The following is a 16,015-nucleotide window of genomic DNA, read 5'->3' as shown; positions in this document are numbered from 1 at the left end:
TTGTAATATTTTTTGGCATTCTGAATTGTGCCATTTTACCTGTACCTTTTACCTAACACTGATAGTGATCCTGGAAAATCTGCAGTTCTGCTAAGATGCTAGCAAGACTTTGTTTTCAGTGGGCTTTCAAGCATGATTGAAATAGCATGTGTGAAAATTCCCCACTATAGAAATGTCTTAAACTGAGGAAGCTCAGCCTTGCTTGAGGGGTGATCTGAAACACTGTAAATTGCTAGCAGTACTGTGACATCAGACCTTGTTGCAGTTGTAACTGCACGAGTACAGCCACCTTAATTGATCAGTGTAAAAGAAGACTTGAAAGAATGTGAATACATAAAATAATGTACTCAAGATGAACTAAACATTCTTAAAGGTTTGCATATATAATTGCCTCATGCTGTGGAAACAACTCAGCATCATTCTGATAGCCTAACTGTGTGCATTTAGGCTAATTCCAAAAGCCGTCAAGTTCTAGTACGTGGCATGTTTGTATCTTACCCATTTTTTTCAAAAGAGTGGGTTGGACTTTCTAGTTACATATCACCTTGATTTCAGTATTACATTATGGAAGTCATATGCCATCTCATTATTTTGTTGTTCCTTTTATTGTTTTTTAACATTTTATAATAATGTGTATGGTGCCCTGAGGCTGATTCTTCTGATCCAGTAACCTCCCATTCACATATAAGCCTGGAAATTTTGTGTTTTGAATATTTTTGGTGCCTGTGGCAATCAGTGTTTAATGTGCTCAGTGATTTACAGGACTGCTCAGCAGCCTCAAGGACTGGATCAGTGACCAACTCCAGAAATTAATCAGCTCAGAGCAACATATATTTTGGCAATACACTATTTTCTATGATTGTTTCTTTAATTTACCCTGTCATTTAATATCCCTTTCTTTAACTTCTTTTATGAACCTAATTGGTTTTCATGTTCATTTTATTTTTAGAAATTTTTAGAGGCAAGTATATATAAGTAAATACATATATATATGGTACAGCAACAAGAAAAATTAAAAGCACTACTAAAACCTATATAATTACTTTTGGGTTTTGTGACCTTTTGTTTTCCAGAAGTTTCACATGACATGCAAGATCTCGTGTGGTCATAAAAATGGTTCCTTTCCAATTAAAAAAGCAGAACAGTGATTGTGAGACACAAGATATGGTCAGTCCATTCTGGGAGATGGACATATATAACTTAAGACAATGAGAGAGAAATAAATTGTAAATAAATTCTGAATAAGTGTTTAAGTTCTTAAATGGAAATGACAGGTTTCAATATGGTCTGACTGTATAGAAATTATCTTCTTTGTCATCTTACAAACCATTTGGATGACCAACACTTGATGACTTAAAGGCATGATCACATGGTTATATAGTAGTAGTTACGAAGGTTTTAATTCACCTATTATATTTAAATTTCTTTTACCATTCATGTGCTGCCAAAATGTCAAGAAAATAATGGAGAGTTCACTTTCCTCTTCTATTCTGCAAATGTTTAATGCAGTTCCCATAGGTTTAAATTCATGCTTGAATTTAAGTAAAATTCAAGTTCTCTGCTGAAATTGAGCATAAAGGAGCAGCATTGATACCTTCCTCCTGAGCCTCTCAGGCAAACCTATTTGTCTTGAATCACCACCGTAAACACATGAGGCTTATTCAATGCTTACAACACTTAACTAATGTAGCAATGTCATACACTAAAAAAAAGTCTCTTTCAAAACCACAACCAGATGTTCTGCCATTCGGCAAGGAGGAGTGCTGTTATTACCATTTCAGCACTAGGCAGTGCCTTGTTGACTTATGAACCATGGGACGCTCTTTTTCATTGCTAGGCTGCTGGTGGAGTCTGTACTGGGAGGGCTGGTGCATATTTTCACGTAGTTGCCCACTCACCCAGGAACTCGTGGGACAGTTGACCTTGCTTGTGCAGGGGAGTGGTTTAAAAGCCTCTTATCTACCTCCTGTAAGATTCTGGATTACAATTTTGAACCAAAGCATTGCAATTCGGTTTGAATCCCCCTTTATTCAGCAGTATCCTATGTTAGAACTTGATATTTTTGAATACTGTTAATATATTTTGTAGACTTTTCAGATATATCTCTAGGCTTAATGGTACATCAGAAAAATACATTCTCACATGGCTTTGCTTTCTTAGTATGAAGACTTATTGCAATGTCAAAGCTACTGTTGCAATATCTAATTTGGAAGTAGAAGTGCATTTCTGAGCTGATTTAATGAAGGTGATAATACTGGTTTTTTACTTTATTTCATATATTTATTGTTATTGTTAGTTATAATAACCCCCTATACTATCAACATGTTAATTATGGACTTAGAGTTTTAAATACATCTTTTACAGGGGAAAAGATACTTTATCTACTCTGGCGTTCTTCACATTGACTCAAAATTTTTACTAAATTATGTATATGGACGTTTGGTTCATGCTGAACAGGGGACTAGAGAGAGCATGATAAGACTGTGAAGAAAATCACTTGCTAGCAGATTCGAATTCCAGTAATTATTCTCTGGACAAATCACATACATGCATACAGACACACATATGCTGCACATTTCTGAAGATATTTTGGCAACCTGAATGCTTTCTTATATATGTTATTGTCATCATATTTATTTGTTATTCAGATGTTTACTTCTATATTTATAATCATCACTATGTGTCCATTTGTTTTGGCATACACTCATACCCTTTGGCACTATCTGTAAAAAAAAAAAAAAAAAAAAGCATTTGACCAACACTGAATACTAATACCCACTGGTTTTCACCATGTTTATTTTTTCTTAAACACAGAGCTACAGTTTGCTTCCAATGCATGATGCAATCTGTTCCACACGGTTCACAGTTTTGACATTGAAGCTTTTTCGGTTAGGATGTTTATTTTGAATTTCTGTTGCAATATGCAGAGCATGATGAGGAGTTACTGTTCAGGAAATGTGCTAAAGTTTTCATAAGCAGCAATAAACACTTGACCAAAATTGGTAGCAGGTTGCAAGCATCTCAATCAGTGAGTCAGAAATTTAGGTTGATCACCGGTTAATCTTTTCTGAGGGTTGGGATTGTTTGGGGAAGAAAGTTGCTGTGTTGAGCTTTGATTAAGAAAAAAAGAAAAATCATATGTTACCACCTATTTGGGGTATCTAAGAATTGGGTTAAAATTACACAGTTCTAAAGTGCTTTGCTGAACTAGGCTCTCAGCATAGCTGCACGTAGCTGGCAGAAAAGATAGAATAATTAAGCCAGTCTCTGTCCTCGTTTACCTCATTGCAGTGCATCCATTAGCCAAGCAGTGACAGCAGATGCTGTTCACTTGTTCTAGCTGTGCCTATTACCAGACTTCTAGCAGGGATCCCAGAAGCACATCTGTCATCTTGAGAATCACATAGTCCCACGGGGTGGCGGGGGGGAACAAAAAAAATCATGATAAGGACCAAAAGCATCTGGGACACAGGGAGTGTTGGAATGACTGGTGGAAGGTGAGGGGAAAGAGGAGGTTTAGCAGATTGCCTGACTGCAGGAAATATTTTTGTTTGCATTGTCACCAACCACCATCCAAAGAGATACTCTCTGCTCAACCTGCCCGCTCCCTCAGTTCCTACATATACATAATGTGCCACCTACTTATATGGGTATAGCTCAAGTAATATTACTGAAGTTGCAAATAAGATGATGTATTTGGGTAGTTAGTTTTTTTCCTTATCTGTAGGAAGCAGACATTTCTCTGTTGCTGTTTGTCTGTTATTGTTACTGAAGATTGTGTTAGTCTTAGTTTCCCAGATCTTCATGTTGGAGGGACACACATAAACATTAACTTTGTCCCTTAGATGAGCATTTCCTTTGTAAAAAAAGTCTGAGTAATGTTTTCTTTGTGGTATACCACTATACTAGCTTCATTATAATTAGTATTAATAATATAGACCAACCTGCTGTATTGTCAGAGAGAAATGCCAGAGAGGGCAAAAAGTTAAACATATTGACTTTCAAATGCCAGTACCCAAAATACTTGGCCAATGATGGGCAAAATCTGAATATTTTCAGGTCCAGTAGAAAAAAATCCTCTGCTATCGTTCGTTTCATTGTCTCTAGCATCTATCTGCACCTTGGTATTTTTGTACAATTGACTTATGTGAATAGGGTTTTTTCATTCCTGGCCTCTCTTTCCAGTGTCTGTAATTTCTAATCCCTCCCATATGACATCTTAACACCCCCCAGCAGCAGCAGATCAACCATCAGAAACAGGCAAACAGGACTGCTTGGTGCAAAGCAGCTGAGAAAGAGCGATTGAAGAGAGAAGTGTGTTAGAGAGTCCCCTGCATATGCAAATGTGCCTACTCAAATGCATCCAGTGCCATTGAGACAAAAAAAACCCCAAACTTGAGGGATTGTGCCCTCATCATTCCCGAGCATCTACAGCAGAGCTGTTCACGTAGTTTTGGTAATCTGATCTCTGGCTCCATTTTCAAAAGTGAGAATTAAGCAGTTACTATGATAGGTACATGTAGAAAAAAAATCTTTTGTGAGGGATTTTCATAACCAAGTCATAATGCAGACTCATTATTTCTTTCTTTTGGAAAGCAGTTAAATAAAAATCTGTAGGCCTAAAGTATCCTTTTTCCATTCTTTCCTAGCTTATTTGGGGCCCAGTCCTTTTCCTGTAAAAGCTAGCGGGAGTGTCAGTTAGTGATGATACTGTAATTTAATCTGTTCTGTATCTGTCAAATGCTTCATTTTAGTTTTTGATGATACAAAATATTGAATGCTAATTAAGTAATTTGCTCACTGATTAAGACAGTATCAAGCTCAGCATGTCAGTCACCAGAGATTAATCTGAAATATCAGACTTCGTCTGCAGAAGGTATCACGAAACCCTTTTTCATTAAAAGTTTTGGTGAAAAAAATAATTTTTTTCCTGTACTAAAAAGTCCATAACAGTGTGGGTTTGTGCACACCAGTACAGGTTTGTAAGTGATGCAGGTAGACAGCTTTGCAAGCTTATTTTCATGATTTGTGATGTTTTGGCATTAATGATGTTTATGATTATGAATTTCTCCTGAATCTATATTTTGGTGGCTTTATTTCAAATTGTTGAAAAACACAGGGAGTTTCTAATGCAGAAGCAGTCTTTCATTGGCAGCATATTTCTTATGTGTTTTGTGTGAGTGCTTACAAAGGTTAGATGTTACAGCTGATTTTACAAATACTCTGCTTACTGACATCTAATGAGGAGACCTGGGGTTTGATTAACTTTAATGCATCAATTTAGTAACAATCCTTCAGGTTTAAACCTCTGTATTTCAGGGAATACTGATATCCTGGCAGGGTAGCAGTGTGTGCATATGTAGATTGCATGTACCTGAGCAGTTATTTTTATCTTATTTTACCCATTTGACACCTTTATATTACATATGTTTAAAAAAATGTAATAGACAAAACAATTAGTATTTTAATAAATTCAGGTAAAGATTTGACTTCAACAGACTACTACCTACACTTGTGATTTTTTTTGACCGTAGTATAATATACTGCCAGCATTTTCAGCAGAATTGGCTCCTCTCTTTTCCCTTCCTCCTCCCAGAGTTTCATCTTAGGTAACAACAATGCTTGAGATTTTACTCGCTGAAGCAGTGTGTCTGATGCATCCACAGTGTGTAGGAAGCAGCACTGGGGAGGCATAATAGTTATTGCCACTACATGTGCAGTTGTTGAAAGGTGCCTTTTTAAAATGAGGGTATTTTAGGCAAGAGGGTAAGACCCATCACTTGAATCTAATGTCCAGAATCTCATTTGTTCTAGTGGTATAAATAAAGATGCTTCTGCTCGGTTTTGGAAGAAGCTACACAAACAAGCATAGACAGTTGGTCCTTTAAGCTTTGCTGGCTGGTTTGCTAAGTGTTTGACCATGTCGGATATGGAGACGGTTTCTCCAGAGACAGACAGACTTTGTAAAGAGAGAAGTGAGTTTCTTCACAGAGAGTTTGGCCCTGTGAACAAGGGGCTGGTGTGTGCCCTTTTCCTCTGTATAGCTACTGAGGGTTGTACACATCTGTTCAAAAGGGTCAATCAAATCCTGAAGCACTTTCTCCATGCCTGATCCTGTTACGTCAGCTCAGGTGTGTGAGTACTTTACAGATGGTGAGAGAGTCCAGGTATTGTCCTCCCATGTGCACCTCTGTGGGATGGCCAGTCTTCGTGTCCTTCTGCTAAAATGTCTATCACTTTGGCAGAGTGAAAAATCCATCCTTGTTAAGCACTGCAAAACCCAATGTTCATCACTGAATTAACTCAGATGAATTACTTTGCTTTAAGGGAGCTCCTGATGTGATATAAACAAAATTACTTGAACATAGATTTCAGTGACAAAGTCATTAATCATCAAAAAGAGCACAGGAGAAAAGGGACCTCAGAAGGCTAGTTTAAACCCACAGCTTTGTTCTTGAGTTTACTTAGGCTTACTGCTAGAATTTCATACAACCTGTAGAAGTCAATGGCTAATTTTGTTTGGCTTACATAGGTGAATATATTTTATTTTGTATTTACTTTCCACTGAGTCTTTTAAACATATTTTATACTAGCAGATTTTAGTATGAGTCAGCCAACAATGTTTTAGTATGAGTCAGCCAACAGGAAATGCTGAAGGGAGGGCTTTAATAAGAATATTAATGTTTTGTTCAGGCAGTATATTGAATTGAAATATGTTCATTTATAATTAGAAATGCAAAATGTCCTCCTTCTGTTTATGGTTAAGCTGATTTTTTTAATCTTTTATTTGATTTTAATATTTAATGTTCTTAATTTCTTAAAGCCAAAGCCAACTGAAACAGTCACAACTGATGAGTCTGGGGTAAGATAGTAAACTGGCCCCAGTGGTTTTACCTCTACTTGAGTTTATTCTTTTTACCATGTCTATTTTCCACCGATTTTTTTCTGTATTTTTCATAACTGTCTTACTACAAAGGTGTTATGCAGTGGTTTGCATTCATTGTCAATGTATTATTGAAGTCTACTACAAACAAACCCAATATGATCCTCATTAACAAACCAGAAAACTTGGAAATGCATGTGATGTGTGAAGCATTTCTACAGGTCTTGTGTTTTTAGCATGTAATTTTTCCTTTCATATCATGCTTATTAAGGTGAAAAGGCCCTCAAGATACATTTTCAAATCTTACCTCTTCCACCCTTGCATTTGATGTTGTTATTCTGGAAGTCTTGCATGTTTGAGTTTGTATCTGGTTTGACTTCTCCATGATGCTCTTCAGAACTCTGAAGACAGCGCTAGAATCTCCATCACTTTTTTCCGTCTCTTCCGCGTGATGAGGTTGGTGAAGCTGCTTAGCAGAGGAGAAGGAATCAGAACTTTACTGTGGACATTTATTAAATCATTTCAGGTTAGCAAAATTTATTTAAATTTGCTTTATAATTACATCTATTAATACACCAAATGTTATGAAGCAATAACCTATAGAGTGCAAAAAACATTTTTTAAATTCTGCTATCAGTAATGAGATGCTTAAATATGTTTGCATAATAATGTCTAGATAAACTTCACCAGTTAGTTCAGTGAGTCTAAGGGTCTGTCTTTGTCATTTCATGTTATCTGCTACCATGAGATTTCTGCAGTACTTCTTAAAAAAATATTTGTCATATCTAAAAGGGGCAGGATGGGTTTGACACATACAGGTCTCACACTTCCACTCATTTCATTAGATAACTACAAAGGAGAATTTAATCTATTTTTCAATATAAAACTGATTCCAGAAGTATTACAAATAGACATTTGAATCCTTGCTTCTGAAAACGCTGAGGAATGTGAAGTTAATGGAACTCTGTAACTGTATAGAAGGAAGTATCTTTGTGTTGTCAAAACCAGTAATGAAAATAAAATTAAAAGCTGCTAAAGATGATTCTTCCCCCCGGATTGCTGGCAGAAATAATTTAAAATATAATGAAGCTTGTGCTTATTGTATGCAGCAGAATATTAAGAGTGTCAGGTTGTAACATTTTAATCACTTGCATAGGAAGAAAAACCTTGGAAAAGCCTGTATTGTGCAGAGAAATTATTTTTGTAAATGGAAATTGAAACTATGGTGTGAAATTATTAAAAGACAATGCACCTGTCCTGTTTCTAGGCTCTGCCTTACGTTGCCCTTCTGATAGCCATGCTGTTTTTCATCTATGCTGTCATTGGAATGCAGGTAATGGTAAAAGTTTTTTAGCATTAAATAAAAGTACAGCATTAGCTACTCTGAGACATGTTGGCTAAGGTGCTTATTGAAACTTTCCTTTGATAGTGGTGCTATACATAAGGCAGAGCTTTCACAGTAACTTTAAAATCTCTGTCTGGCTATGATTTTGGTAGCCAGAAAATGCAAAAAGATGCAGGAGAAGAGCTTGGTGTGACCTTATAGGACCTCGGTTTGCTCAAGAGAATTGAACTTATTTCCGTCTCTGGCTGAGACAGGATGCTCAGACTCTCTGTGCTTTGGTTTCATAGAATCATAGAATAGTTAGGGTTGGAAAGGACTTTAAGATCGTCTAGTTCCAAACCCCCTGCCATGGGCAGGGGCACCTCACCCCATCTTTGCATCTCTTTTTCTCTATTTAGATTCAAGATTTTCAGGACAGCAATTATTTCTTACTACTAGTATGTAATTGAAGTATATATTGTACATATTGTATATATTGTAGTATACTACAATATTTATTGCAGTAGGGCTTTAATATCAATAAAGGACTTTAGGTGCTAGTTTAAAATAAATTATATTTTCTCACCTGAAATAAGGGAATATGTGTTAGTATTATAATTGTTTATTGATACCAAAAGAAATTATGAAGAATTATCTTGTATATGTAATAAATTTACTGCATTTACATAATTATCAGGAAAAATCTAAAGAGAGTAAAGAGAGTTTATTCCTGGAAGTGTTTTTAATACATACTGAAGCAAGTTTAGACTACAAGGCCTACAGCTTCTGACAGTATAGGTCACTAGGATGAAAGTCCAAATCCTGTTTTATTGTAGGTATTTGGAAAAGTGGCCATGAGGGACAACAATCAAATAAACAGAAACAACAATTTTCAGACTTTCCCACAAGCTGTGCTGCTTCTTTTCAGGTGAGTAAACCTTAGCTCTTACTTAATGCATCCCATTTCATTGATCTGTGAAAAATGCCTTTATCTTTTGTACCATCTGTTTGTTCAAAGTGTTTTTGCAAGTGAGCAGCAGATTAGCATAACAAGCACATACTCTCCACAGCTGCATGCTGTTGTCATTGGCGCAGCGGGGTTCTGATTGGGTGATACAGACCTCAACTCATTACAGCTATTGTGAAACATCTCATTTGTGGTGTAATTGTCTTTAGGAAGAGCCTAAACATAGTCAACCCTCATATCACCGTGTAGGTGTTGGGAAAAATGAGAAAGACTGTGCCATTACTGTGTACTCTTTAGAAGCACAGCTAGCATGATAGTTTGAAAAGCAAAAGGTTATTGCAAAGATAAAGAAATAAACTATTCTTTACATTTGCTGAAGACAAGAAGTGGAGGGTGTAACTTGCAGAAGGGAAATATCAGAAAAACAGTAGGCAGAATTTTCTGATGGCAAAGGTAGGTAAATCTTTATGTAGGGGGATTATGCAATCTCGGTCACTAGAGGGCTTGAGAGAGGGTAAACATTTGCCAGGAGTGCTTCAAAATGTCCTGGAGCAAGGAGACGGAATGACATGGAACAAGGATGCCTCTAAAGGTGACAGCCTTGAAAGTGCTCTTGCCTGTGATTCTGTAACTGCTTGGCTTCTATGCATTGTACTAACCTGGTTTCCTGATCTGAGACAAAGGGCATCACCCAGTGAGATATGAGTCGCTTGAGGCATGTAAAGACTCTCACCTTTGAAACTAGGTGATGAACACAGCCAAAAATGTCATAAATATGTAGCCATCTTGCCAGTATTTGAAATCATGGGTCTGTATGCAGGCATTACCCAACTATGCAAAAAATGCAATAGCAGAAGTTAGAGACAAGCATTTCTTCAGCCATGCTGAGGAAAAGACAATTTATATTTTACAAATACATAGTTCCAACTTTTATGATAGGTTTTCATACACAACACTTCTTTCGTACACAGTAGCTCCACTGCAATAAGTATTTAACCTGTAAATTGCAGTTTGGTGTTCTAATTTTTACATACAAGCCTTTATCATGCATTAATCTACTTTGTATGTCTGCAGTGTCAGATCTGTTCTTGTCTGACACATGCTCTGTATTTTTAAAATTACTTCCTGTTCTGAAAGGTTCACAATTTGCCTTCAGATTTGTGCTTGTACAGCTCCAAGCATTTTGCCAGAATTTAACTAATTAGTACATCTTTAATCCATTTTAATCTTAATTTATCTTTGTGACCTTGTCAAGGTGTGCAACTGGAGAAGCCTGGCAGGAAATCATGTTGGCATGTTTGCCTGGAAAACGCTGTGATCCAGAATCTGATTATAATCCAGGGGAAGAATACACATGTGGAAGCAATTTTGCCATAATTTATTTTATCAGTTTTTACATGCTTTGTGCGTTTTTGGTGAGTCAACTTACTAACAAAAATGTGCTTTGGTATTTTGACTTTCTTTTGAGCTAAAAGACTAGCAGGTCCAGGGAATGACTGAAAATCACATATTTAAAGTATATTTGCAAGGTTCTATTTTTCCAAACACATTTCTAAATCATGTATCTTATACTGATTTTTATGGTAAAGGTGGTAAAACACTGGAACAGGTTGCCTGAAGAGGCTGTAGATTCCCCATCTCAGGAAGAATCCAACGTCAGGCTGGATGGGTCTCTGAGCAACTAGATGTGGTTGAAGGTGTCCCTACTCTCTGCAGGGGGGCTGGACTAGAAGACCTTTGAAGGTCCCTTCCGACCCTACCCATTCCATGATTCTAAATTCCCATGTGCAAGATGTTCTTCTGACTACATTATGCAGGAGTGATTGGTTGCACATCTGAAAGCTAAGTTAACAGTCAGCTATTATTTCAGGCATTTCTCAATAGTACTATTAAATATTCATTAATAATAAAGCTGCAGTTCCTTTGAGTTACTAGTAATTTAGCAGAATTTGGATTCATGTCTCTACAAGTGTGCTCAAACTGTGGCACATGAAACATGAGCAGTAACTTTTCTCCCTAATCCATGGCATAGTGGATTATGTTCTCTAAATCTTTGAAATGTGTTTTTCCTCTTTGCAGGTGTCTGGTCAAAGCTGGTTAATTTGTTCTGTTCACCATTCTCCTTGAAAAAGGAGAGGGGTCAAAGAGAATTCTGTGAACTGATATAAACACACACATTGTGCTGTTCTGTAACATCTTCTGTGTTAAGAAAACATATGCAGAAGTCTTGTTTTTGTGACACTGAATCCTATTAATTAATTAAAAGCTGTTTCCTGAGATCTATGCTGTGTTGAATACATGTGTTGGATCCATTCTTTAGTGTAGCGGGATCTGGCAATTCAAGGAAGAGAAACAAAACCATGTTACAACCTATGTCAAAGACTAGGTACTCTAAGATAGACTCACATTCTTGTAATTTCATTTCTTGATAGATTTCCAGTTAGTCAGTTAAATGCTTAGCAAGTATTTTCTGAGGTATTTGATGATATTTGCTAAATAAAAAAAAACCAAACATAATTTATGAGATTAATTTATTTGTTTGAATTCTTAACCTGCTACCATATGAAATTATTTTATTTATTGAATATTTTAAAAATTTCCAAATAATTAAGGCAGATTGTTCTTAATTACTTTTTTAGATTATAAACTTATTTGTGGCTGTCATTATGGATAATTTTGATTATTTGACACGTGACTGGTCTATTCTGGGTCCCCATCATTTGGATGAGTTCAAAAGGATATGGTCAGAATATGACCCTGAAGCAAAGTAAGTTAGATCATTTCTCTGATAAGATTCACCTGGTAAGAACAATAAAAGCAGAACATAATATATTTTGAGGGAATGGATGTATGTTTGGTAACTGGTGCGTGTTGGTTCTAGGGGAAGGATAAAGCATCTTGATGTGGTTACATTACTGAGACGCATTCAGCCACCACTTGGTTTTGGCAAATTATGCCCTCACCGAGTGGCCTGCAAGGTAGGTTTTACCCTATTTTCTTTGTAGATTTCTCTTACAATTCATTCATTCACTCAGTTCTGCCCCATATGTGTCATGCACGGTAATCCCCTCTGCTCACAAGGTTTCCTTCACTCTCAAGTTTTCCGAGTTTTTTGTAGGCTTAACTTAAACCAGCAAAATTAATGTAATTTCTTTCAGTGCTCTCATTTGAGTCATTACAACCAGTGTAAAATTCTTCACAAAGCATCAAAATGAAAGGGGTTGGTTTGTAAATCTGTCATTAGTCTATTATTGTCACAAATATGAATTACCTCATCCCAGCATTTCTGGTGACCCAGTGTCACATCAAGACTACTTCAACCCAGAGACATCTGATTTCTCTTCAGCCCCAGGGAGAAGAGGGTGGTTGTTTCCTTTAATTAACAAATAAGTTTTGATACAGTACTTTTACAGTTGCATTCATGAGACATTTGCTGCACATGAAATAGAAATAAGATCGAAGGATGGGGACTGCAAGTTGATAAACTAAGCCTGTGCAGTACAAAATGTAGCAGCAAGTGAGAAGACTGAAAATTAGAGGGAATTTAAAATTGCATAGAATTTGTCAGCCACAATGTGTGAATTAGATGAGGGTTAACTTGCATCTTAATATAAAAGTTGAAAAGCAATACAAAGGAGATGAGTAATTATAGTGTTGTTTGAGGACTTCAAAAGTATGGACATTGTGGTTTTAGCAATTTCAGTAGGAATAAGATCAAGCCTTTTAATAAAGGATTTTTACAACAGCACCATAATTCAGATTTCTTTTATATCTATTTTATAAATAGGTAAGTTGATGTACAAAATGTTGGGATCAAATGGAATGCCACAAGGCATACTTAAAGCAAACCTATATCTGTCTATGTGTTAAGATAAATTATCCAATTGAGTAATGCTTTTAAACTAGAATAGAAAAAAAAACAACAAGTCAGACATTAGAAAAAGATTTTGATAGATTGAGTAGTGTCCTTCTGACACAGTGTCTCAGCAATATTGCTCTAAAAGGTGATCACTGATGCTCAGATAGACTAATCCAAAGAGGAGGGTCCCTTTCACACTAATTCGGTGTAGGTAGTGTAAGAGATGCACAGCATCACTGAAGAATTACTTGAGAAATTACCCACCTTATACAGACCTGATGCTGTTGTTCTTCAGGGAGCATGAGGCTGGTGGAGCCCATGGGAAACCTGGAACATGACTGTGGCTGGAGTGCATGCTTTTAAATAACTCCTTAATACTTGCATAGTGTGACTTACAGTCATAGTCAAGGCCTGGGCTTCAGTGTTTGCAAATTAACTAATAGTTCATGAAAACTACTGGTCAGTTTTAGCTTTTATATGAGCAAGCATGTGATTGATATCAGAAAGGAGCAATATGGGTGGTTATTACACACAGCTAGGATGGAAGGCTGAGATTTTGGAAGACATACCATTTTTATGCTGCTCAAATATTGTTCTTTGAACAGATCAGCTTTTCAGAAATGAACATTATAGGAAGTTTTTTCAAATAAAACCGCATCAAAATTTGTTTTCCTTTTCTTATTTACAGAGGTTAGTAGCTATGAATATGCCACTAAACAGTGATGGAACCGTCATGTTCAATGCTACTTTATTTGCTTTGGTTAGGACTGCTCTAAAGATAAAAACAGAAGGTAAGGTTCTTAGCTGCAATTACTTTCCTGCGCTTGTCAGATGGTTCAATGAGGAAAAGTTACAACTTACTGTATTTATTTCATTGGCATAAGTAGGGCTATCTTAGTGTCACTGGATGTGGTTTGCTTTTGGGTCATGGATTGTATTCATGTTGCTAGGAATTATTTGCTAGAAAATGAAAGAAAGGGGATAATGAGGCCAGAGCCCAAGTAATCTCAGAAATTATTTTATGTTTTTATCTGGTGAGATAAAAGTGTATAGCAGTGGCATAAGAGGAGTTCTACTGCAGGGAATGAATGAATGAGTTCCCCTTTCTGTCCAACCAAGATGCTCCTTCCTTACTGCTCTTAACTTGGTACCTTGGATCCCACATTAGTGTAACTTCCATTTTTGCACACTTGAAAGCAACTTCCCATTTGATCAAGGCCACGTCTGACTGGGTTGAGTGGATTTCTGTCATTAGCATCAAGGGGAGAAAAGTTTTAAAAACCAGTGGTATATTTCAAAGAAGTTTCTATTTTCATTCATTCTTATTTTACCATATTTTATTACTTTCTGTTCTGTGTCTTCTGCTATTCTCAGCAGAATCTGAGCTCCACTGCTAATAACAAGCTGATTACATTAAGCCCCCTCAGCCATCACTGTGGTTTAGGTGAGCACTGCAAGAGATTAAAAACTGCTCAGTAGTCAGTTGCCTGAATATTCAAGCCTGTACAACTGAGTAATTACTCTGATTAAACAAATAAAGGCTCAGCTTTGGATCAGGAAAGAAGCGGCTTGTAAAGAGCAAGTCACCACTTTCTACACAATTTAAGCACGAGGCATTAAGCAGTGACAGAGTGGAGGCAAGATCTGTAAATTACAGCTGACCTCTGCAGTACTCCAGAGATGGATTTGAAATCCCCAGGAGCTCACTGTCTTACACCCTTTCTTATCTTTGGTTATTGTAGTATTGTTATTTGGTACTTCATGTAGCTTAGGCTTGCTGCAAAGGATGTCTATTACAGTCTTTTTTTGTATACAGCTAATTAATACCCAAAGGATCATTCATTGCAGCATTGCAGAATGTGATTCATAGAATTGCCATCCTCCATTTTTCTATTTCATTACCACAGGTAACCTAGAGCAAGCAAATGAAGAACTTAGAGCAGTTATAAAGAAAATATGGAAGAAAACAAGCATGAAATTACTTGACCAAGTGGTCCCTCCAGCTGGCGGTCAGTCTGATAAATATTGCAATATGTTATTCTCTGTTGGTCTTTCTAGATTGTTAGGAACCCAAGAAATAAAATTACTGAACTTTGCAATTATAATGTCATTAAAGGACAACAACAATAATAATAAAGCAGATAACACATATAAGACAGATAAATACAACTTCCTTAGATCAAAAAGAAAGAGAGGAAAATGTTATGCTTCTTTTCTTGCTTGAAGAAAAATGCCTTATTAGATCTAAATCTAGTCTTGATTTCAAATCATTCAGCAAAATAAACTAAACTTAGTTTGATTTTAATGCATTGAGCAAAAATAACATTTTTTTGTACTATTTAAGCTTGACAATGTGCACTACATTATAGCTTATATCCTTCTATATATTGAATAAATCTTGGAGAAAACAAAAAAATAAATTGCCTTCTAAAAAACGGGGTTTTTTTCTAAATTAACAAATTATCTCAGTTACATTAGTTTAAACCAGAACAGTTCCATAATCAACAGATAATGAGAATGGTTCAGATTTATGCCAGTATGACTGAGAATATGGCCTGTGTAAAGAGATATCTAAATTCTAATGACACCAATCCATTTGCAAGAACTATGAGGCACGTATATTGGCTGTTTCTACTAGCTATAAAATGACATGTCAAATATTTGTTATATCTCTCTTTTTAAATATATATATTCTTATATATATATATTTAGCCTTTTTCAATAGATACATTTTTATTAACATGCTGTAGTATAGGCTTAGGTGATTGGTTTTACTTGCTTTTTCAAGTTTTAAAGGTGCAGAATCTGTTGCACTGTTGCCCACACCCAAGATAGACTTACCTAGACATCCACTACACAGGTCCATTGTAATCTCTTGTAGTTTATTGTACTTTTATAGTGTTATGGCAGCTTTTAAGACTGATCAGACTCAGGTTTGGAAGCAGACTCAAGATCCCAGGTCCAATGATGGTAGAGGCTGGT

General features: G+C 36.3%; 1 protein-coding gene across 1 annotated transcript in view; it reads left to right on the top strand.

Annotated features, from left to right (window-relative positions):
- CACNA1D (calcium channel, voltage-dependent, L type, alpha 1D subunit) overlaps positions 1-16,015 on the top strand; it is a gene marked incomplete at its 5' end in the record, with an annotated part of 117,339 nt that overhangs the window by 74,938 nt on the left and 26,386 nt on the right. The window contains 9 exons of the mRNA XM_010013655.1: positions 6,824-6,862; positions 7,281-7,409; positions 8,151-8,216; positions 9,044-9,135; positions 10,430-10,589; positions 11,814-11,941; positions 12,056-12,152; positions 13,722-13,824; positions 14,941-15,042. Of these exons, the coding sequence (XP_010011957.1) occupies positions 6,824-6,862; positions 7,281-7,409; positions 8,151-8,216; positions 9,044-9,135; positions 10,430-10,589; positions 11,814-11,941; positions 12,056-12,152; positions 13,722-13,824; positions 14,941-15,042 (916 nt within the window). The remainder of the gene's footprint in view (positions 1-6,823; positions 6,863-7,280; positions 7,410-8,150; positions 8,217-9,043; positions 9,136-10,429; positions 10,590-11,813; positions 11,942-12,055; positions 12,153-13,721; positions 13,825-14,940; positions 15,043-16,015) is intronic.

The sequence above is a fragment of the Nestor notabilis genome, unplaced genomic scaffold, assembly GCF_000696875.1.
Source record: "Nestor notabilis isolate BGI_N333 unplaced genomic scaffold, ASM69687v1 scaffold3314, whole genome shotgun sequence".
NCBI lineage: Eukaryota > Metazoa > Chordata > Aves > Psittaciformes > Psittacidae > Nestor > Nestor notabilis.
This window is presented reverse-complemented; position numbering and strand designations above follow the sequence as displayed.